This window comes from Phodopus roborovskii, unplaced genomic scaffold (genome assembly GCF_943737965.1).
Source record: "Phodopus roborovskii unplaced genomic scaffold, PHOROB, whole genome shotgun sequence".
In the NCBI taxonomy this organism is placed as follows: domain Eukaryota; kingdom Metazoa; phylum Chordata; class Mammalia; order Rodentia; family Cricetidae; genus Phodopus; species Phodopus roborovskii.
Genome location: NW_026126549.1, coordinates 30,011,505 through 30,038,954, shown reverse-complemented (window position 1 = coordinate 30,038,954; position 27,450 = coordinate 30,011,505). Strand labels below are relative to the sequence as shown.

General features: G+C 37.1%; 1 protein-coding gene across 1 annotated transcript in view; it reads left to right on the top strand.

Annotated features, from left to right (window-relative positions):
- The first annotated feature begins 8,597 nt into the window (after positions 1–8,597).
- Dcc (DCC netrin 1 receptor) overlaps positions 8,598–27,450 on the top strand; it is a 538,940-nt gene continuing 520,087 nt past the window's right edge. Inside the window, exons 1-2 of the mRNA XM_051201201.1 lie at positions 8,598–8,691; positions 9,844–10,128. Coding sequence (XP_051057158.1) covers positions 8,598–8,691; positions 9,844–10,128 — 379 coding nt within the window. The remainder of the gene's footprint in view (positions 8,692–9,843; positions 10,129–27,450) is intronic.

Here is a 27,450-nt window from a genome sequence, read left to right as displayed (position 1 = left end):
CACAGGAAGGGTGATGCCTTCCAGGAGGGATCATCAAAATCTGTCAAGTCATTTGGAGTAGGGACTGGGCCCTCCCACCTACCTCTAGGCTAAGGGAATATCCCTCCATGGGGAATATTCTCCCAAAGTCCATTCCTGCAACAGGGATACATCCTGGTTCCACTGTCAGTGGTCCTTTAGACTGCCCAGGCCTTTTAACGGAGACCCACGTTCAGGGGGTCTGAGTCGGTCCAATGCTGGATTCCCAGCTATCAATCTGCTCTTCCTTACATACAGCTGTCTCTGTATGTTTCTGAAGCTGTGTCTTTACCCCATTTTCTTATCATTCCCCCTTCTCTGCAACTGGATTCCAGGAGTTCAGTTCAGTGTTTAGCTATGGGTGTCTGCTTTTGTTTCCATCAACTACTAGATGAAGGCTCTATGATGGCATATAAATTAGTTATCAATCTCATTTTTAGGGAAGGGCATTTAAGGTAGCCTTTCCATTGTCATTCTGATTGTTAGTTGGTGTCATCCTTGTAGGTCTCTGAACATTTCTCTTCAGTCAGTTTTCTCTTCAAACCTCCCTCTATTATGGTATCTCTCTCTTTCTTAATCTCTCTCTCTGTCTGTCTCATCTATTCATCCCGCCGACTCAATATTCCTAGTCCCACATGTTCTCCTCTCCTTCCCTTCCCTTTCTCCTAACTCCCTCTCCACTTGCTGTCCCCCCAATATGCTTAGGAGGTCTTGTTTCTTTCCCCTTCTGTGAGACTTTGTATGAAACTCTTAGGTTCCTCCTTGTATCCTAATTTCTCTGGTGGTGTGAATTACAGGCTGGTGATTGTAGCTTCTTTATACTATAGCAATCACCTTTTGATTTCATACTTTTTTTATTAATTTATTTTATTATTTTTATTTTATATATTGAATCCATTTCCCTCTCCTTCCCTCCATTTCTCTTTCTCTCTCTCCCACCTTGACATGCAACTGACCACCCTCCCCTCTGGAGAACTTATCCCTTTCCCTTTCTGTGAGGGACCTTATATGAATCTCTTAGAATCCTCCTTGTATACTAGTTCCTCTGGTGGTGTGAACTATAGGCTGGTGATCCTTTGCTCTATGTCTAAAATCCATATATGAGCAAGTACATATCATGTTCCTCTTTTTGTGACTGGGTTACCTCATTTAGGATTATTCCTTCAAGTTCTATCTACTTGCCTGTGAATCTCAAGATTCCATTGTTTTTTATCTGCATAGTAGTATTCCATTGTGTAATTGTGCCACATCTTCTTTATCCGTTCTTAGTGTAGTTGGGGCCAAGAGTAGAGAGGGACCTAGGAAAAAGAGAAGGGGGAGGAGAGGAAATCACCTGGGACTAGGAAGATTGAGTCAAGGGAGGAATAAAGGAGATAAGAGAGAGAGAGAGAGAGAGAGAGAGAGAGAGAGAGAGAGAGAGAGAGAGAGACCATAAAAGAGGGAGCCATTATAGGTTTGAGAAAAAACTGAACCTAAGGAAATGTTCAGAGACCTACAAAACGGATCCCAACTAACAATTTTAGGAACAGATCTCAACTAACAATTTGAGGAACAGTGGAAAGGCTACCATAAATGCCCTTCCCTCATAATGAGATCAATGACTAACTTATCCACCATCATGGAGCCCTCATCTAGTAGCTGATGGCAACAGAAGCAGACAGCTAAACACTGATTAAACCAAATTGATTAGCAGATTATTATATTGTACCTTTTTCTTTCAAATGCTTTGGAAACTGTACTGAGAGCCTAGAAAGGACTTTGATCCATGAGCCAAAGAGTAAAATGGTTTCCTTTTGTTTTTCCAACCACTCAGAGTAGCTGTAATTCAGTCCGAGTTGGGTTCTTTTGCTTGAAAGAGTTAACTTTCACAACTGCCTGGTGCCCTTTGGAGATACCTCTTTTGTATTAGTGTAGGTAGATCTATAGATCCAAATTCCAGAGTTTTAACTTTAGAAAATTGACAGATAGTTTTACAAGCCATGTATGTGGGATACATTTCAACTGAAAATTCAGTGTGAAATACCTATATGATTTTTTTACTGCTTTTTTTCTATTTTTATTTTACATATTTATCCCAGTTCCCTCCCTTCCTTCCTCCCTCCATCTCTCCCTTTTTTCCTCTTTCCCCCTCACATGCACCCCTGACCACCCTCCCCTCCCATCTTCCCCATCCCACTCCACATGTAGGTTGATGTGGAGGGGTTGTCTAAATATGTCAAGTCATTTGAAGTAGGGACTAGGACTTCTGTCTCTAGGTTAAGGGAGTATCCCTCCATGGGGGATGTGCCCACAAGGTCCTTTTGTGTACCAGGAATACATCCTGGTTCCACTGTCTGTGGTCCCTTAGACTGCTCAGTCCTTTTAGCTGAGACCCATGTGCAGGAAGTCTGATTCAGTCCCATGCTGGATTCCCAGCTATCAGTCTGGGAGCCCATTAGCACCTCCGTGTTCAGGTCAGCTGACTGTATATGTTTCTGCAGAGTGGTCTTGTCCTCCCTCTTTGCATTTGGATTCTAGTTCAGCTTAATGTTTAGTTGTGGGTATTTGCTTCTGTTTCCATCAGGTACTAGATGAGGGCTCTATGATGGTGGATAAGTTAGTCGTTGATCTTATTATCAGGGAAGGACATTTATGGTAGAAATTCTACTGTTGCTCAAATTGTTAGTTGGAGTCAGTCTTGCAGGTCTCTGTACATTTCTTTAGGTTCAGTTTTCTCTTCAATCCTGTAATAGCTCCCTCTTTTATGTTCTCTCTCTCTCTCTCTTCTCTTGTATTAGTCCTTCATTTTAAAGAATATTGCATTCACTTACTATTATGTCTCCATGTCTTCAATAGTTTAGGGAGAGAATAATGATAGTAGTCTCTAGCAGCATAAACCTATTCTATAAGAAGTACTGAAATAATTTCACAAAGCATTAATTCTAAACCCTGGTATTTGAAGAGAACATGAATTTTTCACTTGACATAAGCCTAGACTTCACTGTAATGTTTCTTATTGCTTTTCATGTTAAATTGTGTTTAACCTAGTCCATTTACCTCTGATCTTTTGTTCCAGCCTTACTTTTTGTCAGATTATGAAGAAAATTAGAAGTATAGGAATTAATAGGCTGAAGTTCAAAGTGGCAATAAGAAAATGGGTCACAATACAGTTTGTCATTGGTGAGGAAAAAAATCAACACATTTTTTTGACATGATTTAATCACAGATATGGGAAATTAAATAAATTTATAAATATTATAACACGATTAAATGTAATTAGTAAAGTCCAATGAAGCCAAGAAAGATAAATTAAAAGAAGTTTTTTTTTTTTTTTTTTTTTTTTAAGTTTATTTTTTCTTTTTCTTTTTTTTTTATTTTATATAACCAAGAACATTTCAATGAAAACAAACATTAATAGACAATATTTGGGAATTTGGGCATCCAAACTACTTCCTGCTGGTAAGGAGCGCTGTCATAGGGGATTAGAAGATTTAGAAATCCTGGCTATAGTCTGTAAGGCTGCTTTGTCCAGCTGTTTTGAATGTAGGATCACCTAGTACTCTGTTTCAGGTGGTCTGGCTTGATCAAACCACATTAGTCTGGGAGGAATCCACATCTTTTCATTTTCTGTGGAAACAAAAATAGAAATCCTTTTCCCCAGTAACTTGTCCTTCAACTTAAATTTTGGAGTCAAAGCATTTTTTTTTAATTTAATTTATTATTTTACTTGTGATCCCAGTTCCCTCTCCTTCCATCCCTCCCTCCCTCCCTCCCTTCCTCCTTCCCTCCCTTTTACCCTCTCTGCCCTCTCACATGCACTCTAACCACCCTCCCCTCCCATACCCCCACCCCAATTCCATATGTTGGGGAATGCCATCCAGTTGGGGTCTTGTAGATCTGACATGTCATGTGAAGTAGTGAATAGGGCTTCTCTCCTGTCTCTAGATTAAGGCAGTTATCCCTCCATGGGGGATGTGTTCACAAAGTCCTTTTGTGCACCAGGGATACATCCTGGCTCCACTGTCTGAGGTCCCTTAGACTGCTCAGACCTTCTGGCTGAGACCCATATTCAGGGGGCCTGAGTCAGTCCCATGCTGGCTTCCCAGCTATCAGTCTGGGGGCCTGTTAGATCCTCCTTGTTCAGGTAAGCTGTCTCTATATGTTTCTGCTGCCTGGTCTTGTCCTCTCCATCTGCATCTGGGTTCTACTTTGACTCAGTGTTTATGTATGGGTTTTTGCTCCTGTTTCCAACAGGCATTAGTTAAGGGATCCATGGAGAAGTTAGTTGTTGATCTCACTATCCAGGAAGGGCATTTATGATAGCCTTTCCAGGGAAGCTCAAATTGTTATTTGGCAACAGTCTTGTCTTCTCTAGACCTTTCTTTGTATTCAATTTTATCTTCAAACCAATATTTGCTCCCTCTTTTATGTTTTCTCTCTCTCTCTCTCTCTCTCTGTATATATATATATATATATATATATATATATATATACATATATATTCCTGTCTTCTATTCATAACTAGGTTCAATCTTCCTGTCCTGGTTGCACATATTTTCCTTTCCTCACCCTCATTTTCTCCTACTTCTCTCTCCATTTGCTGTACCCCCCACGACTTCCCCTGAGCTCTGGGGGACTTGTCCCTTCCCGGTTCTGTGAGGACTTTATATGGATCTCTTAGAATACACCTTGTATCCTAGTTCCTCTGGTGGTGTGAATTATAGGCTGGTGATCATTTGATCTAGGTCTAAAATCCATATATGAGTGAGTACATACTGTGTTGCTTTTTTTGTGACTGGGTTACCTCATTCAGGATGGTTTCTTCAAGTGCCATCCACTTGCCTGCGAATTTCAAGATACCATTATTTTTTTCTGCAGAGTAGTATTCCATTGTGTAGATGTGCCACATCTTCATTAACCATTCTTCAATTGAGGGGCATCTAGGTTGCTTCCAGGTTCTTGCTATTTCAAATAGTGCTGCTATGAACATAGTTGAACAGATGTCTTTGTTGCATGGATGTGAATCCTTTGGGTATATGGCTAAGAGGGGGATTGCTGGGTCCTGTGGTAAACTAATTCCCATTTTCCTGAGAAACCGCCATACTGATCTCCAAAATGGCTGTATGAATGGCAGTGGAGGAGTGTTCCCCTTTCTCCACATCCTCTCCAACATAAGTCATCATTGGTGTTTCTAATTTTAGCCATTCTGGCAGGGGTAAGATGGTATCGCAAAGTCGTTTTGATTTGCATTTCCCTGATAGCTAAAGATGTGGAACATTTTCTTAAGTGTCTTTCAGCCTTTTTGATTTCCTCTATTGAGAAATCTTTCTTCAGTTCTGTACCCCATTTTTTAATAGGGTTATTTGGTGTTTTGTTGACTATTTTCTTGAGTTCTTTGTATATTTTGGAGATCAGCCCTTTGTCGGATACATGATTAGTGAAAATCTTTTCCCAGACTGTGGGCTTCTGTTTGGTCTTCTCCACTGTGTCCTTTGCCTTACAGAAGCTTCTAAGTTTGAAGAGGTCCCATTTATTAGTTGTTTCTCTCAGTGTGTGTGCCCCTGGATCTTCAAAGTATGACCTGAAAATTGTCTGGATTTCCTCTGTGTCCGTTGTTATGTTCACCTTTTCATTTCTGATTTTGTTAATTTGCATGCTTTGTCTCTGCTGTTTCATTAATTTAGATAAAGGTTTGTCTCTTGTTGATTTTCTCAAAAAACGAACTCTTTGTTGCATTGGTATTTTTTGTATTGTTTTCCTGGTTTCTATTTTGTTGATTTCAGCCCTCAAGTTGATTATTTCCTGGCGTCTACTCCTACGGGGTGAGTTCGCTTCTCTTTGTTCTAAGGCTTTCAGTTGCACTGTTAATTCTCTTATGTGACTATCCTCTGTTTTCTTCATATGGGCACTTAGTGCAATGAACTTCCCTCGTAGCACTGCTTTCAAGGTGTCCCATAAGTTCTGATATGTTTTGTCCTCATTCTTGTTGGATATTAGAAAATCCTTAATTTCTTTATTTCTTCTTTGACCCAGGAGTGGTGCAATTGCACATTGTTCAGTTTCCATGAGTTTGCAGGTTTTCTGCTATTTGTGTTGTTGTTGAATTCCAATTTTAAAGCATGGTGGTCCGATAAGATACAAGGGACTATTCCTATTCTCTTGTATCTGTTGAGGTTTGTTATGCCACCTAGTATGTGGTTGATTTTAGAGAAGGTTCCATGTGGAGCAGAGAAGAAGGTATATTCTTTTGTCTTTGGATGGAATGTTCTATAGATGTCTGTTAACCCCAGTTGAGACATAACTTCTGTTAATTCTTTTGTTTCTTTGTTGAGTTTCTGATTTGTGGTTCTGTCTAGTGTTGAGAGTTGTGTATTGAAGTCTCCCACTATAAGTGTGTGAGGTTTTATATGAGCTTTGAGTTTTAGTAGTGTTTCTTTTACGAATGTGGGTAACTTTGTATTAGGGGCATAGATGTTCAGACCTGAGACTTTGTGTTGATGGATTTCTCCTGCAATGAATATGAAATGACCATCTTCATCTCTTTTGATTAATTTTGGTTTGAAGTCTAACTTGTTAGATATTAGGATAGTTATGCCTGCTTGCTTCTTATTTCCATTTGATTGGAAAATCTTTTCCCAACCCTTTACCCTGAGGTAATGTCTATCTTTGAAGCTTAGATGTGTTTCTTGTATGCAGCAGAAGGATGGATTCTGTCTTCGTATTCATTCTGTTAGCCTGTGTCTTTTTATAGGTGAGTTAAGACCATTAATGTTGAGGGTGAGTAAGGACCATTGATTGTTGATGCTTGTTTGATTTAGGTTTGTTGTTGGCAGTGGTATTGTGAATATAATTAGTTCTGCTTTCCCTTGGTTTCTGGTGTAGTTGGATTATCTGTTGCCTACATTTTTGTGGGCATAGTTACCTTCCTCGGGTTGGAGTTTTCCTTCCAATACATTCTGTAGGGCTGGATTTGTAGATACATATTGGGAAAATCTGGTTTTGTCATTAAATATCTTGTTCTCTCCATCTATATTGATTGAGAGTTTTGCTGGATATAGTAGCCTAGGCTGGCATCCGTGTTCTCTTAATACTTTTAGAGCATCTATCGAGGACCTTCTGGCCTTGAGGGTTTCCATGGAGAAGTCAGGTGTAATTTTGATAGATCTGCCTTTATATGTTACCTGTCATTTTTCCTTCACTGCTCTTAATATTCTTTCTTTATTCTGTATGCTAGGTGTTTTAATTATTATATGTCGAGGGGTCTTTTTTCTTTTGTCCAGCTTATTTGGGGTTCGGTATGCTTCTTGTACTTTCATGGGAATGTCCTTCTTCAGATTTGGAAAAGTTTTCCTCGATGATTTTGTTGAATATGTTTTCAGCACCTTTGAGCTTGGCTTCCTCACCTTCCTCTATGCCTATTATTCTTAGGTTTGGCCTTTTCATGGTGTCCCACATTTCCTGGATGTTTTGTGTTAAGGATTTGTTGGATTTATGATTTTCTTTGGTCAATGAATCTAATTCTTCTAGTTTATCTTCTGCGCCTGAGATTCTCTCTTCCATCACTTGAATTCTGTTGGTTATGCTTGGGTCTGTAGTTGCCGATTTTTTGCCCAATTTTTCTATTTCCAGCATTCCTTCAGTTTGTGTTGCCTTTATTTTCTCTATTTTAGTTTTCAAGTCTTGAACTGTTTCCTTCACCTGCTTAATTGTTTTTTCTTGGCTTTCTGTACTTTCCTTAAGGAATTTGTTCATTTCTTCCACTTTTTTGTTTGTTTTTTCCTCCATTTCTTTAAGGGATTTTCTCACATCTTCTTTGAGGGCCTCTATCATTTTTATGATGGTAATTTTTAAGTTGTTCCCTTCTGCTTCCTCTGCTTTGTTGTTGTGTTCCGTTCTAATTGGTGTAGATTCTCTAGATTCTGATGGTGCCATGCTTGTCTTTCTTTTGTTAGGTGTTTTCTTGTATTGCCTTCCTCCCATAGCTTCTTCCAGTAGGTGTTGGTGTGGTCTCCCCTTCTCTCTATGGTACTTCCCCGGTGGGCTTAATGTGGGTCAGAGATATAATATCTGTAGCTCTGTGTGGTCCAAGCTGTCTAGGAGTTCTCTCCACAGACAGGGACCCAAGGATGGGGTCAGGGCTGAGGATCCAGTAGAAGATGCCACGAGCCAACAGCTCTAGCCAATGGCTGGCAGAAGAAGACAGAGGCTGAGCTGAAACTTGGGAAGGTTTTGCAGGATAGTCAGATCTCACTGGAAACTGGAACTCTCCAGCTGAGGCCTCTTTCTTTTGCAGAGGCCCGGATTTGGGGGTCAAGAATATTGCCAGCAGGATCTCAGAGTGGACCTGCAGAGATAGGTGGATCTCTGGGAGGGGCCTGGGACTGCAGCAGAGGACTGGAGGTGGGGTCAGAGACCAAGCAGGTGGAAATTATGGGTGGTCCTGTGTGGATAGGCAGGTCTCCTTTGTTCAGAGTTGCTTGGAGAAATCTTAGAAGTAGAGTGGACTTTTGGCTCCACCCTCTGTCCCAGTGCTCATACAGAGCAGCAGGAAAGTGGGCAGGGTAGGGCACGGGGGGGGGGGGGCAGGATTGCTTTGGGGAATGAGTGGGGGTGTATCAGAGCTCCAAGGGCCCCCTCTCCAAGGGGACAGGACACAGGAGCAGCAGAATCAGAGGCCAACCCAGGGTGTTCGGGGTGGGGTGGTCAAAAGAATTTTATTGTAACATGTGTCTAAAAGGAAAATTAAAATATAAGAATGTATTCATGGTGATGAAAGCAAGAATCAAAAAAAATTATTAGGTTCAGTTAGCTCTAGAAATATTTGTCCATTGTTTTACAATGATACAATTCATACAGACTTGTTTAGACTCATAAAGTGACTAAAGTCTAGGATGATGATATACTCTAGTTCATGAAAGGCTTCGTGAGACAAGGTCAGAGTACCTCCTGCCCTTCTCCAATGCAGCATCAAGCTAGATACTCTTCCTCACCATGCTTTGCTCCATGGTAGTCAGTGTCTCTTCCCTTTCATCCCTATCCATCTCTACAAACCATTTCACATGTCACTTGACATGAACATGAAAGCAGTCATGCTGACTAGTTATTGTCCCACTACACACACCAGGAAAGGAAACACAGTATGAAATGTTTTGTATGTATAAGTGATATATAAAAGCTGGAAACATAAGCCATTCTCACTTCAACTTTAGAATTTTCTTTTCGACATTGCAACTGCACCAGGGAATAGTGAATACTCACTTTAAACTGTCAACCTACCATTGATTATTGTCTGTTTCTATAATTGCAAGTGAACATCTGTCTTCTTTATTCAAAATTGTCTCAAATTACAATTACAATACTCACTCAGTTCTTGGTAGCTTCTTATATATTGGTCTAATTTTAGGCAACTGGGAGAGTATAGCACATTGGGATAAAAAAAAAAAAAGAAGAAAGAAAAAGAAAAAACAAGGTCCTATTTGGAACACTGACACATAATACCACCATTACCCTTCATGTGGAATTTTAATTTTCAAAGCACAATTTCTTCATTTGTAAAATTAGACCAAACTTATCTGTTCTGTTTTTCTTACATAAGTTCTTTTTTGTTGTTGTTGTTAGCCAAAGTTATAATTAAAGAAGAAGCCTCTAGAGACATTATAATTCAAGATAATATTGTCATCTTATCTTAGCCAAGTAATCTACTCACTGTGCCTGATATGATGTAATATGCTATGAAGTTAGAAGACTAAATATAAACCATGTATGATCAATGTCTCATAAAGAACACATAATACTGATAATTATTATCTTTTATTTGACTCATCCTTTCTTCATTGTTTCTCTTAGGACCACTGAGGTTCCTTTCCCAGACAGAATCTATAACAGCCTTCATGGGAGATACGGTGTTACTCAAATGTGAAGTCATTGGAGAACCCATGCCAACAATACACTGGCAGAAAAATCAACAAGACCTCTTCCCAGTTCCAGGAGACTCCCGCGTGGTGGTCTTGCCTTCTGGAGCATTGCAAATCAGCCGCCTTCAACCAGGGGACATTGGAGTCTACCGTTGCACAGCTCGGAACCCAGCCAGCACAAGAATGGGAAATGAAGCAGAAGTTAGAATTTTATCAGGTATTTAAATACTTACCTTATTCTCCACAATAAAATTGCCTAGAAGTGATCATATGTTTTTCTCTGGACACATATTTTCTAAGGGCTACAGATTCTCTATTGCAATGAGTTTCTATTAATATTATTTCTTCTTTAGTTTTGCTAATGTGCTATATGAGATTATAACAGCTGTTCTTGTTTCTGTACACCACTAATTATATAGAGAGAGCATTTCCAATAGTAGAGAGTAAACCTAGGGCTTCAGACATCTTGAGTAAAGGTTCTATCATTGATGTGAATCCGTGCCCACTTCTTACATGTTAAATTTGGAGATAGGGTCTCACTAAATTACCTAGGATAGCCTTTTACTCACTCTAAAGCCCAGACAATCCTTGAAATTGGGAAGTTCTTGACTCATCCTCTCAAATATCAAAGTACAGCTTCTTCCATAACCCAGTCAAGGTCAATTTCCAGGTATGTTTATAAGGGATTATCTAATTGTAACTAACTTCAACTTTAAACTTATTCAAATTAATGGAATATATTTCAGGTCATAAATATCAATGAATAACTGGATTCTACTAAATTCTCATTTAAATAATCAAGTAATTGTGATAGTTTCAGTTTATAAATACTTCAGCCCATGTCGTTTTTGCTAATGCCTACATAACAGCCATTGGCTATAAAAGCAAAAGTTAATGAAAAAATTCCTGGAAAGAAAATACATAAAGCAAATAGATTATACTGTGAACCACATATGTCAGAATGCTCTTTCCCTATGTATGAGAGAAATGCCATTTGCTTCTCTTGAAGATCAAGGAATGTCTAACTATGGGATCTTTATATCAAGAAAGAAGAGTTAAGGAGCAAGAGGAGGTGGACACTTCTGAGAAAACATCACAGATTCTGTGAGACAGCATTAGAAAACAGAGAAAGGGGTGGTTGGAGGGACAAATGAGGAGGAAGGAACTTAAACTGGGAAATGAGACAGGTAGAAAGCATCATGCTGATTGGGCTGAGAACTGACTGAAAACTGCTCCTATGGTAACATCATGAGGGATGGAGTGACCTCTGGGCTCTGACAAAAGCTGGGAAGTGGGACCTGAACAGAGATAGGAAAGTGGCCATGTTATATCTTTATGAAGCCTATATAAGAGAAGACAGTTATTATAGATAACATCAATAGAGGCTTTCCCATGATATTTCATCTTTTCCAGGTGAAAATAATCATTTCTTTCAAAATCAGGAAATTAAGTAACTAAGTTAATTTGATGATTAATGATTTAAGACCCAAAAAATTGGGTTTTTCCTTATGAATAATTATGTTTTTAAAGGAGTAAATTAGCAGTAAGCTAATTTACTTTTTTTGAAATATCAGCTGAAACACTGTGATGTTTCAAAACATCATGTGCAAAGGACACTATATTATGGGTTAAGGCAGTCTGCCATTGTGGTTGTAAAATTAATTTTATCCGTGGTTCATCACATTTGAATGCTAAGGCTCCCACTGGCCTGCAGAATTATATATGTGCTTTGAGCCATAGGTTGACTGAAAGAATTCTTATTTCAGAATTCTTAATGATCTAAATGAATTAGTCAGCTGATACTTCTATCTACTGTTTATTCATTGAACTATACTCAGTTGATGCTGGGTCCTCTACAGACCCAGAGCTATGAACATTCTGTGGCTGGCTGAAATGAGTTTTTTGTTATGTTATAAAATTTTATTTCAAATAAAATATGGACAGTTTTTAATATTTACCTTCTTTGTAACCTTAGAACAGATAATTTTACAATTTCATTTATCATTAATAAGACAATTCTTGTTCATCATTATATTTGATTAAATATTTCTTTTAATTCAAAATTAATTACAGGTTTTCATTAAAATAATCTTAATTTACACAAGACTCAGAAATATTTTTTGTTTTCAATTATGTATAAATTTTATATTTACACTATTGTAAGATTTGTAAAAATGCTCAGTAATATCATGTTCCAAAAGAAGAAATATGTGTTATACAAAAAGCACACACAAAAATCCTCTATTAAGTGGTTATAGTGTTACAAATCTAAGCCCGAAACATGGGAAGGTGATTAGGGAGGCCTGCATGCTTCAGCCAACTTGGACTACACAATGAGCAGCTGGCCAGCCAGAGCTATATAGCTGTATAGACCATTTTCACACAAACAGAACAAGTTAATGACCATCTGATCCTTCAAATGCTGATGCTATTGACTGATCAGAGAGGCAGCTGCTGAAGATTGAGTGGCTTCAGCAAGATCTTCATAGTAAATAGGATTGACATTTGCCACTTGCGGTGATCACTTCCCTTAAGAAAGGTTTTTCAGTAGCAGGGCCTCCTGCTTCATAACATTTTGCTGACTGTGGACCTCTTTTCAGAACCAGAGTCAACCTTTGAAACTCAGCCACGGCTTCATCAGTGAACTGACAGCATGTCCATAAACTTACTTTTCTTCAGATGATAACCTTGACATCTTTTTGTCTCAAAATCTAACCCCTGTGCTTATCCATAAAATCCAGTCTTCTGTCAAGTAGCTCTGTCCAGATACCTTAGCATTTCATTCAGCTCTTCAAGACCCCTGCTGTTTCTAGCTGTTTTACTATTCCTCCCCTATATGAGGTGACTTCATCCAAGTAAAGGTGGAACTCATCAACATCGTCCATGAAAGTTGGAATCGACCTTCTTCATGGCCTTATTCATTCCAACATCATGACCTTCCAACAATCATAAATATCCTTAATGGAATTTAATACTGAATCTTTACCAAAGGTTCTCTGTATGACAGAATTTGCCTTATAAAATGTATTTCTCAAATAACAAGATTTGTATGTGAAATTACTCTTTGAACCCTGAGATGCAGAACAGATGCTATATTATCAAATAGAAAAACATAATCTCATTAAACTGCTCTTCAGTGACCAAGATCACTGCAAATGAGAATTAATATTTACACATTACTCCTAATATAATATAATGATAACAATAAAAAACAATATATTATAATATAAACAATTCTTTGTAAAATATTTCTTTTTTTGTATGTGTCAATACTGGGCTTAAATATTACATAAAATATGCTACAAATAATTGTTCTTTCACCCAATTTTTGTTGCAGTCAGAAAGCAAATGCAAAGTAGAAAGATGTACTCCATTTAAATGACCTCAAGCAGAATTTCAAAATGGATGATCATCTACTTTAACTTAGTTCCTAGTTATATTAGCACCTGAAACATGAAACAGTCAGACTTTTGAATCACTGACAACAGGCATTGGCATTTGTCTCTAGCTATGAGAGGTTTCCAATAGAAGGCTGTGGGCATATTTTGGAAATTGGCTTTGAGTTTAGTAAGCTTCTTCAATCGTTCTAGCTGGATTTTTTTTTTTTTTTTGATGATTTGCTACATCTTTTCATCATTACTTGTTGTTTCAATTATTTATACTTTCAAATAGAAATGGCTCTTTTCTTATCCCACCGGAATCAACCACTTCTAGATTAAAATTTTCTTCAGAACCTTCCTCACACTGCTCACTTTCACAGAACTGATTGACATTTAGGGACTTGTTCTCTATTAGAAATTGACTTCATGGAATTTATTGCCTGGTTTGATCTTTTCGTCAGACTTACCCCATATCAGCAGACCAACATTTTGGTTCCTTATCATTTGTAAGCTCAATGCTTAATTTCCTTCTAGAACCTTCCTTTTTACTGATAAGTTGGCTAAGTGATTGGTACAAGAGCTCTTGCTTTCAGCTACTAATATTTCAGTGAAAGTCCCTTCCTTACTGAGCTTAATTGTTTCTAGCTTTGAATTTAAGCCAAGAGGCAGAGGACTTCTTTCAATTATACACAGTTGGCCCCACTTCATTATTACTCTGTCTCAAAAGCAAGTGAAGACTGAGGAGAGGGAAATATGGAAACAGTAGGAAATCACATTTAATTATTTAAGTTTGCCATCTGTGCCATGACTCCTCAGAGTAATTACAGTTGTAACCAGAAAGATCACTGATTGTAGATTACCAAACATATGTAATAAGAGTTCAAAATACTGTGAGAATTATCAAACTGTGATAGAGACATGAAGTGAGTAGGTGCTGCTGAACAAATGTGGTTTTGACAAACAAAATGACCAAATAAAAGATCAATTATTTATAAAATACAACCAAGAAAAAAATGTAGATATACTAGACAATATTACCACAACATCTTTTAATAATATATTCAGTGTAAGTATCTGTATGATATGATAAACAATACATTTAAATTACTTATGGATTTATCATCAAGCTGGGTTGTTAATTCATAAGACAACTAAACTAAAATAAAGCAGGAAAGGGGACATTAATGTGAACACACACACACCCAACTCCAAATGAGAACAGATAACTAAACAAACCTAGGTACATATTTGGAAAGTCAATGAGAACTTCTAAAACATAAGAGGAATACTTTTGTAAAGTATGACATCAGAGGATGTTAAATATGGAATAAAAAGTTGAACTCACTGGACAGAACAGCCCTACAGACTACAGCCAGGATATCTGAATCTTCTTCAAATCCCCCAAGACAGCGCCCCTTACCAGCAGGAAGTAGTTTGGAAGGAACGACGCCCAAATTCCCGAATATTGTGTATAAATGTTTGTTTTCATTTAATTGGACTTTGTTATATAAAATTAAATAAAAAAATTAAAAAAATGTAAAAAAAAAAAATCAAAGGGGGTTACTTCCATATCCTTTTCTTTGGAAGTATCTTCCTCTAATTACAGGATATAGTCCCAATTCTGTCACTAATTCTCTCTTGATCTTGAACCCATCTCTTAGATGATTCAAGTACTCATTCCTTGTATGTAGATGGGAAAAATAAAAGTTTGTTCTATCTACCTCAAAAAAAAAAAAAAAGTTGAACTCAACATACTGAGTCTCTTAAATTTCATGTCTAGGCATTTAAAGTGAGTTATATTTATCTATGGTTGGGAATCTTTGCAAGTTTTTAGAAATGGATATTGACATAAGTAGAACCCAGAAAAACAGAAACAAAGAAGCAAATAAGAAGGACCATTTAAAGGCCACTAGATATCATTCTCTCATACTTCATATTGTGTGAATTAAAGGATTTTCCATCCATTTAACTTATTTTGTAGGGGCTACTTTTGAATGTACTGTTTCTGACATCAGGCTATAAGCAGAACACATATGGACATTTGAAGATTTAAAATGAATAAAATTATTACCTGTGTTCCTTTCATATATGTAATTAGGAGAGAATGAATATGTTAGCACATTATATTAGGCTTCATGTAACACAGATTTACTACACACTATGGTTTTTCTAGACCCCACAAAAGGGTCTGAACATGGATGGCCACCATCTGTTTTCTTAGCTTTTGCTCAGATTGAGTAGGTGTCCCAATATATTATTATGAGAAATGATTAAAGATATGGACTTAAACACCAAGCAAAGCTAAGCAAAGATCTTGGTTTCAAACTTCATAGTTGCACAATTTCAAACAAATTACTTAATTTAAAACATTATCTTGCAGAATGAAGACAGAGCTATGATTTATTTTGTAGGATGATTGTAAAGATTAAATTGGACAGGCCAAATGAATTTGGTAGCCCTTGAAAGACACTGGAATTATTTTTTGCATTTTAGAAGCTTCCTCAATGCTAAATAATTTGATTCCCATGTCAAGATTATTTTCCTGATTATCACCTTGTTTTTCTTATGGGTATGCAAGCATCTCCATAGTTATATAGCAGCAATTTGTCTAGTTTCCCCTTTTCTTTTTTTATATCTAAACTACAACAACATGAAAGTACTTACTCTCTAAAATCTCACACTGTGATTTCAACCCAGGCTTCTCTATCTACACCATTTCTTCTGCTGTGTGATATAGGCCATAGTGGCTTAAATGAGAATGAGAAGAAAAATATGCTTGCTAGTATTTGATCTTTAAAATCCTTTGACAATCTACCCAACACAATGTCCTTTGCTTCTGTCTATCCTGAGAAGTGGTAAGATGTGACCTGATTTTGCAAATGTCTTCACTGTCAAGGATACCATTTGTTATTTCTTTAGCCCTGACCCTGCCTTGGGTGGATATTAGAGTTCCACTTTGCCATAGAAATGCCCTTTTCTGAAAAGTGCATAGTGATTGCAATCAGGCAATAATTATTAGTAAAAAGAAAATGTTCAAAATCAGGGGTTTATTTTTTTCTATTCTATGTTAATAAAAATACCTTTGCTGGAAAGTGGTGGCACACAAATTTAATCCCAGAACTTGGGAGGTAGAGGCAGGCAGATCTCTGTGAGTTCGAGACCACCTTGGTCTACAAGAGCTAGTTCCAGGACAGCCTCCAAAGCCACAGAGAAACCCTGTCTTGAAAAAAAATAACTTTGTCAGCTTATATTAGGACAAAAATCCTAGAAAGATGATCAAATGCCTTTCACTGTGTATGGATGATCAAGATTTATGATACTATAAGGGTGTCTATGACATAGGAGCTGCCATCTCTTTGAAACTGAGCTGAGCTGGTTCAGGAATGAATGGGCAATTGTGTTACATTAGAATTAGCTACAGGAGGTAAGGCCACATCTTACTGGATGTGAGACTACTGAGATAGCCACACTTGTCAAAATCATCTTGGGGATGGATAGATGGCTCAGTGGTTAAGAGCATTTGTGGCTCTCACAGAGTGCCAGGTTAATTTCCCAGCACCCACATGTTGCCTTACAAGCAACTTTAACTCTAGTTCTCAGCCATCGGCAACTCCAGTATTCAATTCCCTTTGAGCTTGGAGTATGTGTTGTGCATATACATACATGCATGCAAAACACTCAAATAAATAAATCTAAAAACTTAATTTAAAAGTCATTTCAACTGTAACAATATTTAATATGTTAGTAACATAAATTTAATTACTACATATAATGAAACTCCTCTGACTTAGAATTGTCTCTTACTAAAATTAGGATGTGTCAGGAGGTCAATGATTATGATTGAAAAGGAAAAACACTGGGGGAATTATTTAACACTTCAGTCTGTCTGTTTCTCTCATGTTACAATGATTATCCCATCATCAAATCCATTACTTTTTCTGCTTTTCCCCTTGACCTGAGTAATGTTAGATATTGATTTTATTATTTTATATTCTTTTAGCTTCTACTCTATGAAAATTCACTGTATCCAAAAAGATAAAAAACAAAAGTAACAGTCTCTTGGTGGGCCTCTAACTGGAGGAATAAGTGGCCCTGTGTTCTCCCAAACACAGTGAGGCAGCAAATATATGTACAGTTTTGTCTTAACTACAAAGAGGTGGTAGCATTCCTGGGTGGATGGTACAGAGGACCAGGCAATCTTTTTCTGACTCAGACACAAGCACACAAACAAGAAGCCTTCCCTGAGGATGTGTGCAAAACAAAGCTAAATGTAGCAGTGCACAAGTGTCAGAAAAATATCTGAAATCACTAGAACACTTGCTTTCTCATCTGCCTTTGTTTAATGCTATTTTCACCCTAAAGAAAAATAAAAGTATATCTGTCTTAAGGTATGGTTATACTTCATTTGACTCAACATAGTAAGAACAGGAAATAATGCAGATACTTTCATGCATTTATGAAAAACAAGTATTAGAATGAAGAAACCACTACTCTTCTGGAAAGTTTCAAATGCATCTATATATGGACATAGAAATTATGAAGATTTTTGATTCTTTAAATTAAGTTTGACACATCATAATGGCAACATTTGTTTCCTAGAATTCTAAAGTCAACTTTAAAAAAAAGTGAACCATCTAAAAATGAAAAATCACTTCCTTCAGACCTACTTCAGTAATCATTAAACCAAAATTTCTGAGGGACAGAAGGGACTTAGCCATAAGGTAGTGACAAGAATAGATGTTCCCCTTTCTTCCAAATCTAACCATAAATAGCAGTAGATGTGTTCATGTAAAAAGAAAGAGGAAATATGAACAGATGTAGGAATATTTACAGAAAAAATGTCATTTTTAGTACCAAATTTGTGTATATAAGGCAAGAAAATGATGGAATATCATAATGAGGAGCAGCTTCTGAGAAGTGGCTTCTTGTTTTCCTGTGTTCAAAACTCCATGTTTACAGCAAGATGGAATTTATTTAAATTTTTTTCTTTTTCTTTAATTTTTAATTCCTTTTTTATTTAATTTATTATTTTACATGTCAATCCCAGTTCCTTCTCCCTCCCTCCCTTCCTCCTTCCCTCCCTCCCTCCCTTCCTCCCTCACTTTTACCCTCTCTGCCCTCTCACATGCAGTCTAACCACCCTCCCCTCCCATCCCCCTGCCTCAATTCCATATGTGGGGGAATGCCATCCAGTTGGGGTCATGTAGATCTGACAGATCATGTGAAGTAGGGACTAGGGCTTCTCTCCTGTCTGTAGGTTAAGGCAGTTATCCCTCCATGGGGGATGTGTACACAAGGTCCTTTTGTGCACCAGGGATACATCCTGGCTCCCCTGCCTGAGGTCCCTTAGACTGCTCAGTCCTTCTGGCTGAGACCCATATTCTGAGGGGCCTGAGTCAGTCCCAAGCAGGCTTCCCAGCTATCAGTCTGGGGGCTCATTAGCTCCTCCTTGTTCAGGTAAACTGTCTCTATATGTTTCTGCCGCCTGGTCTTGTCCTCTCCATCTGCATCTGGGTTCTAGTTTGACTCAGTGTTTATGTATGGGTGTTTGTTCCTGTTTCCAACAGGTATTACATGAGGGCTCCATGGATAAGTTAGTTGTTGATCTTACTATCCAGTAAGGGCATTTATGGCAGCCTTTCCATGGATGCTCAAATTGTTAGTTGGCGGCAGTCTTGTAGGTCTCTAGACCTTTCTTTAGGTTCAGGTTTCTCTTCAAACCAATAATGGCACTCTCTTTTATGTTCATTCTCTCTCTCTCTCTCTCTCTCTCTCTCACTCTTTTCTTCTGTCTTCTAGTCTTACTTAGACTCAATCTTCCTAGTCACATGTGCTTTCCTCTCCTCCCTTTCTCTTTCTCCTACTTCTCTCTCCATTCACTGCCCCCCCACTTCCCAGGTGCTATGGGGGATTTGTCCCTTTCCCCCTTCTATGAGGGATTTTATATGAATCTCTTAGAATACATCTTGTATCCTAGTTCCTCTTGTGGTGTGAATTATAGGCTAGTGATCCTTTGCTCTAGGTCTAAAATCCATATATGAGCAACTACATACCATGTTCCTCTTTTTGTGCCTGGGTTGCCTCATTCAGGATGGTTTCTTCAAGTGCCATCCATCCACTTGCCTGTAACTACAGACCAATATCCTTAATGAACATTGATGCAAAAATACTAGATAAAATACAGGCAAACTGAATTTAAGAATACATCAGAGATATCATCCACCATGACCAAGTAGGCTTCATCCCTGGATTGCAGGGATGGTTTAACATATGAAAATCTATCAACGTGAACCACCATATAAACAAACTGAAAAAGAAAAACCATATGATCATCTCCCTAGATGCTGAAAAAGCCTTGGACAAAATTCAACACACTTTCATGATAAAGGTCTTGGAGAGATCAGGGATAACAGGATTATACCTAAACATAATAAGAGCAATACACAGCAAACCAACTGCAAACATCAAACTGAATGGAGAGAAGCTTAAGGCGATTCCTCTAAAATCAGTAACAAGACAAGTCTGCCCTCTCTCTCCATATCTCTTCAATTTTGTACTTGGAATTTTAACTAAAGCTTAAGACAACAAAAGGAGATCAAGGGGATCCAAATTGGAAAGGAAGACATCAAACTGTCTCTATTTGCAGATGATATGATAGTTTACATAAGCGACCCAATAAACTCTACCAGGGAACTCCTACAGCTGATAAACACCTTCAGCAAACTAGCAGGATACAAGATAAACTCAAAAAAATCAGTAGCCCTACTATATTCAGACGAAAAAGAGGCTGAGAAAGAAATCAGAGAAACATCACCATTTACAATAGCCACAAACAACATAAAGTATCTTGGAGTAACACTTGCCAAACAAGTGAAAAACCTATATAATAAGAATTTTGTGGCTCTAAAGAAAGAAATTAAAGAAGATACCAGAAAATGAAAATATCTCCCATGTTCATTTTTGTTTTTATGAAACACATTCTGGTCTTTGTGTTCTATTGAGATTAGGTTGGTTTTCAGAAAACCAAACAAAACAAGCAAACAAGCAAAGTAAATCATTCTAAACAGAGTTGGGAGGAATGCCATGGAAAGTTTCACACTGAGCTATTACCTTAGCATAAGCCTGATGGTGCTTGAGACATGCAGACCTGGTTTGGAAACCTAGCTAGTAGGACAAAGGCTGAGCAGCCAGCAGGTGAATGTCAGGCTAAGCTGAAGGTGAGATTGCAGATACAGGCAACCCTAAGAGGTTAAATAAATTCATATCTCTTGTGTCTGAGCAGAAATTGAAAAATCACACCATGGTAGCTAGCTTAACCTTTCTGTTCCAGTTGAAAAGTCTGTGATAATCCAAACAGGTATGATTTTAATAAACTAAGAGTACATAATGTGGAAAGAGGATATTAAAACTATTACTAGTTATTTTAAGAGTGACAATTATTAAACTGAGTAAACTAGTGATTTTTTTTCTTGCTGATGCAGATTCCAGCAATGCATAATTTAATTTTCCCATGCTTCAATTATTCTTCAGAATCAGCACATGACTTTAGTGGTGAGGTTCCTAAATAATAGTTCTGGAAAAATGGTCCCATTGATGAGAGATTATTATCACAGACTGAACACACATATCCACTTATCCAGAATCCTCAGCACCATGTTCTGTGATGTAAAATAATTATAACAGAGTTTCCTTTGACTCTAAGTATCAGCTCCCGTTAGATAATTTACATGGTCAACATAGTCATTTTCTCTGAGAGTGTTTTTGTTTTGTTTTGTTTTGTTACAAGCAGAGTTTCTCTGTGTAGTTTGGCTATTCTGAAACTCACTCTGTAGACCAGGCTGACCTTGAACTCACAGAGATTCACCTGCCTCTGCCTCCCTGAATCCTAGGATTACAATTATGTGCTACTATGGCTCAGCTCAGCAGTTTGTTAAAAGGTCTCAAGAATTTATTTAGGTATAGGATAGGGACAATCACTCACTGATACAATTATATGCTATCACTGATTCAGTTGCCTCTATCCAGCCATTCTGCCCAGGGGTGAAAAGCATCAATTCCAAGTTACCTCTCCACTGCCTGCTCTACTCCAGTCACTCAAAAGAGCAAGAGCAAGTGCTGTTCCTCTCCCTCAGCATTTAAACTGTCACATAGGCAGACCACACCCTAGAGCTTGCTGTGCCAAAAGTCTTTGACTAACCATATTGAAATCCACAACACCCCACCACACATCCTACTCCATCTACTCCTCCTCATCTGTTTCTCTTGAGATACAGACAGACATGTCATGGATATCAGCAGCCATGATATATTAAGCTTCAGTTAAACCAGACATCCCTCCTTATTAGACATTTTTAAGGCTTCACTGTATTATATGATAAAAATAAGGATAATAATGATGAGAGAAACAAGAATGAGAAGCAAGAAGCGGAAAGAGATGGGGAAAGGAAGAGAGCTGCATAACCAGTTTCTATTTGATAAATACCAAGTAGTTCCAGTATTGGTAGGAAATGTGATCTTGGTTCTTTCATGGTGATTATTCTTCCAATCTGTCTCTGTAGGTCCTCAAAGAATGGTTCACAGATTTTTAAGTTCCTTGGGGGAAACTGTGAGATTCTGCCATGCTGCCCAAGATTGCTCTTGATGCAGCTGCAATAAATGTTAAGACTTTTGAATCACTATCCTTGATATCCTATATTTCATTTGGTTTTATCTTCTTCTGCTTAAAACTGGAAAATGTACATGTAGGCTGCCACAGTGCAGCCAGTGTTCTTTGATAGTAAACACTTCTGTGATAACTTGAATTTCAAATAGACTGAGCTACCTTTTGTTGGTATCCCTTATGGAACATTAGTGTGATTTGAAAAGAAAATAAAAGAGGTGCTTGTTATATATTTGATCAAAAGTGAAAAATTTGAACGAGTCACTTGATTAATGAAATTCAGTCTTCTAAGGTAAAATTAGAAATTTGAAAACTGTGTATATTTTACTGGTAGTTTTATAAGTTTCCAACATTAAAAATTATTTTTAATGAGATTTCTGGTAATAGTAATGAATGAATTTTTCTATGATACATGTCAATAGTTGAAAGGCCTGTCTAAACTAGTGTTCCATTCCAAATTACCATCAACTGGTGTGACAAAATCATACATCAATAAATGATCCATTCGAGTACAAGATGAGCCAGTGAATGTTTTATTTTGTTTTGTTTTGTTTTTTATAAGACAGTACGAATGTTTATTGATACCTTGTTTGATTCCACATCACAACTGTCAAGAAACTGGTTGCTAGGATTTGGTTCAGTGTTAAACTATAGTTCTATAATAAGCTGGAGTTTATTAAATTGTGCCTTTGACAGATGTTTATTTATTTGAAATTGGAATATTTACATGAAATGCAAAAAACATTCCTATGTGAAATATATGAATAAAGAAATAATAACAACCAAGTTATTTTTAATCAAGATGCTCATTTAAGAAATTTATACAAGTATAAAAACTACCACTATTTTCAATGCTGTTTTTGTTTGAAAATCATGTTACTCTTGAAATGTCCATTTTGTAAGGTTCAGCTAACTGAGGAGAATTATTTGGACTCCTCAGTAATAACCAGCAGTTTCAGATCCTTAATTGACATTACCATGTAATTCAATTTCTAATGATTTTAGAATAGTCTCCTCCAATTCAGACCTGATGTTGCTAAAGTGGGCCAAAATTTCCATTTAAAAAGAAGTAAAAGAGGCAGAGAATATGGGACAAACAGTCACAGGCAAAAAATTGCTATGAGGTCATTTGGTGCTCCAAGGAATCCCTGTAGTTCAAAGGAGAAATATATATATATATATCCCTCTAATAAGTATTTTCTGCTTACTATTCTGCCACTCTGATGGCAGAAAGACCAGCTTAAAAAAAAAAAAAAACCTAAACTGGGTTTTAATTGAAGAGGATTATGATCATTACAATCAATTTAGAATTATAAGTCTTATAATTTTGTACATATTCATAAGTTTTATATTACAGAAGGTTTCTTTATAATTATTGTAAACATTTGTCACGGGAGCACTTTTTATTAATTTTAATGCAGAAAAGTTTCCAAATTTGTTATCTAGTAACCATACTTACACTCTCTCTGAATTTTATTTTAAAATATTCTAAACCTATAAAACCGTCTGAAGTGTAAGTACAGTTTAATAAATAGCAACAAGATGATCTCTCATCCAATTTATATCACATTGAAAACTTATATTCACATGACCCCACCTTTACTATAATGAATGTGTGTCATTAATTCACTTGAAAACATATCACATGTTCTATTACTTGTAGTACTCCACAAACACTTGTCTAGCTATTCTGTACATATAGCTAGAATACAAATGACATTTCTCATTAACTACTAATTCCACCCTGTTTTTAATTAAAGTCAATTTAGACAAAAAGAGTTATTATCTAAAAGTTCTAGTTTTTTCATTAAACTCCCATGGAGCTTAAAGGGAGAATTTTCATTTGCTTTTAAATATTTGCCTGGAGTTTTAGTCATTAACTTTTACGATTTCTTTTTCTCATTGTGAAAGTTCTATATACCTTGCCACAGTGGCGTTTAAAATAATTCTTCACTCCAAAAATACTGCATGCCATTTTGAAAACCTTTAGAAAATATAGAAAAATTTAAAGGTGAAAATGAAAACCACCTGGAGTTCTATCACACACAGTTAACTTCGATAGTCATCTTTATTCTACTAATTTTAAAATAGAGATATCGTTTTTCCAGTGCCTCTCTAAAATTTTCACTTTAAATGAATTTGTGTATGTCTCTACAGATGGCCAGATCATTCTAACAGTATAAGGGCGCCACAGCAAACAAAGACAATAACTGCAATGGCGAGTTTGTATTTTAAACTGTTCAGTTGGGTTGTCTTGCTTTCATTGTTATGTGTTTGTTTCAGTTGCTATTCTTTGCAGGATAGCTAACCAAATGTAGTCCCCTAAGACAGGGAGAGATTTATTGCCTCTTCTGGTTGTGTAGCACGTCCCAGCAATTCCTGTTTTGGGGGCTCATTTAAGATTGTTTGGGAGCAGGTTCCCCATGGAGGGATACTCCCTTAACCTAGAAGCAGGATGGAGGGCCTAGTTCCTACTCTAAATGACTTGACAGATTTAGATGACCCCTCCAGGAAGGCATCACCCTACATGTGGAGTTGGGGGGGGATGGGAGGGTGATGGGGGGCATGGGAGGGTGGAAAAGAGGGAGGAAGCGAGGGAGGGAGGGAGAGGGAACTGGGATCGATATGTAAAATAAGAAAAATAAATAAATAAAACATTGTCTTCTTCGCAATCTGGCAGTTGGGTTTGAACTGTCAACTGGGCCTCGGTTGCCAACCATGGTACAATGACAAAAGGAAAGTCTTTTTGGGTACTCAGTCCTCGAACTTACACAGAACAACTGCTTCACAACCTTCTGACCAAAGCAAAACACAGCCATGGAGAAAGAGCCACTTAGTTCCAGGGGAGGAGCTTCAAGAATCCTGTGCTGACATTTAACCTGATGAGAAGTTGTAGAGAACATAGCAAGGGGAGGTTCATCGTCATGGCCCTTACTACTAAGCTATTGACTATTGATGGCTTCTGGGCATGGGATTTTATTGTCTCCGATTGTGTACCTAATGCTGAGCTGATTAGGCTCCAGTGCATAGCTCCAAACCCACTTCAATAGGCCTAGTTAAACTCAGTGGTTCCCAAAACAAAACACGATAAGTAGATTTTTAGGGACCTGGAGGGGATAGTGATAGTAAAGGGGAGGGTATAGGACATGCGAGTGATCAGTATGCATTGTGTACATGTGTGAAGTAGTCAAATAACAAATTTAATTAAGTGTAATCAAAATCAATATGTATTAATAGAAGATCTGTTCATGGGCATCAAACACTGAGAGTAACTACATTATTCTTCCATTGGTGAACTAATAAACTAATGAAAAAGCTGGACATAGTGATAAAATTACATATTATTCAACAATAAGGACCAGGTATCAGCCATAAAAAGAAGAAATGTTAACAATATAATGCAGAGTTTTAAAAGTGCAGTTTAAAAGATAGTATATAATGTGATTGGTAATTATCAATATGAATAATACCACTTAATTAACCTATAATCTGTCATGTTACTCAGGTAAAATCTTAACACAGAGAAATGCAAATAATTTCAATTCTCAAAAATGTTCAGCAGTGTAAGTAGTGAAATGATCAGCTATCCCTTAAGATTTAAAGTAGGGAAAATAGAGGAAAGAGGAATATGTAAAGAAATTGAATACTCTAATGATGCATATATAATGTACATTTATACAAGCCTATATGAAATAATTAACCCTAATTTAAACTTTGGAAATAATTTAATAACTATTTTAACCTTGGGTTTAACAACTGGGCTATTCTAATGTAACACGTCATGATAGGAAGACGGTAGCAGAAGATGAGGAACACTAAGGAACTACCCCTGTTTTATATGTTCAAGTTGTTAATATATTGAATATTTTTAAAGTACTCAAACATTAACTAACTATTTTATGTGGGAGTTATGATTTCAATAAAGTACAATAATCTGAGTTGCACTATTTATTCCATGGTTGGTAAATAATTTACTTGTATAACATTCCAAGTAAATTTTCCTTTAGGTACAAAATAATATTAAGCAGATCTCACCAGGGGGATACACAGTGGTCTTGTATAGCATGTATAAGAATGCTATTCCTGGAAGCAGGTGGTGAGGGGTTTTGTCTGAATGAATTGTCTGCCTTAGAAAGGACAGCTACATACAAATATACATTATGGGGAATTTTCCATTTCAGAAAATATTTTCCTCAGGTGGTGTTATCTTATGAACCATATTTGTTTATTTGGAAAGTCATTTGTGAGAGGGGAAATATGCCATTCCATGATTTCCAAAATTCTTGAGGCATTTTTCAACTTTTTTTTAAAAGTAACAATTAAACATTTGGGAAAATGCTTTAAATGTTTTCATTATGAAGATGATTTATTTCTGTTATTGAAATTGCCAGAGGCAGATGTGGAAAGACTGAGAAAGTGTGAATTTCTGTATACTGAGTATTTAAATTGAAAATTATTAGCCTAGTAATTTGTTTTTCTTCAGTGACTGCACACTCAAAAAATGTAAGGTCAATCTGGCCTGGGACAATAACTGTGTTCAAGTGTATTCCAGGTCCTTCTCATATAATTTCCTATGAGATCAGCAGCAGCCTGCACTGTGGCATGGTTGCATCTAACCTCATTAATGACTCTCCACTCACCTCTCTCCTAGATGTAAGATTTCTTTGCATTCGGATTTTTCTTTTGAGTGTGCTGACAAGTTAATTACACATATTTCATTAAGTTATACCCTTGATTGAACTTTCCTAGAAGGGTGTGGATTTTAATGGGAATGAAGAAACTCAGTAATATATCTTTAAGAAATCGGCTCTGATGGACATTGATGAACTGGTTAGGCGAAACATAAGGCAGGTACATTGATAGGTAAGTCTACAGCATTGCACCTGGAACTCACATAATGAAAAGGAAGGATGCTCTTTGCTCTGAAGAGCAGTTCCTAGTTGTTGAACCTACCCTTAGGCTCTAAATTTCTGCTTATTCCATGTGAGGAAAACTTGTGAATTATTGGTCAAGTGAGAGTAAGAATGAAGCTCATGAGTCTGGATGCACACTGTGCTGGTAAACATTGGTAATACATATACAGATGAAGTGATGTGGAAGACAAGTCTGGATGCACACCGTGCTAGTAAACATGGATAATACATATACAGATGAAGTGGTGTGAGAGACAAAGTAGGGAGAGGCTGAACTCTTCAGTCACCCAAGTTCTTAGCATTGGGGACAAGTTCAGTCTTTGGAAACATTTTAAAATTTTGTAATGAAAACAAAATCATACCATAGCCTGACTTATTTTTAGAAAGTAAGCAAGAAAACTTAAGCAGGTATAACTTCTTCTTGGAAAAAAGCAAACATTTCCTCATTATAATATCTTTATTTGTCTTGCATATCAATACATAAAAGTGATTTTTAAAAAGCAGAAGAAAGTAGAATCAAGGTTATTTTCAGTATCTGACTTATGCCTTTTACCTTATGTTTTGATCTTAGCAGCTAAGAATATTCG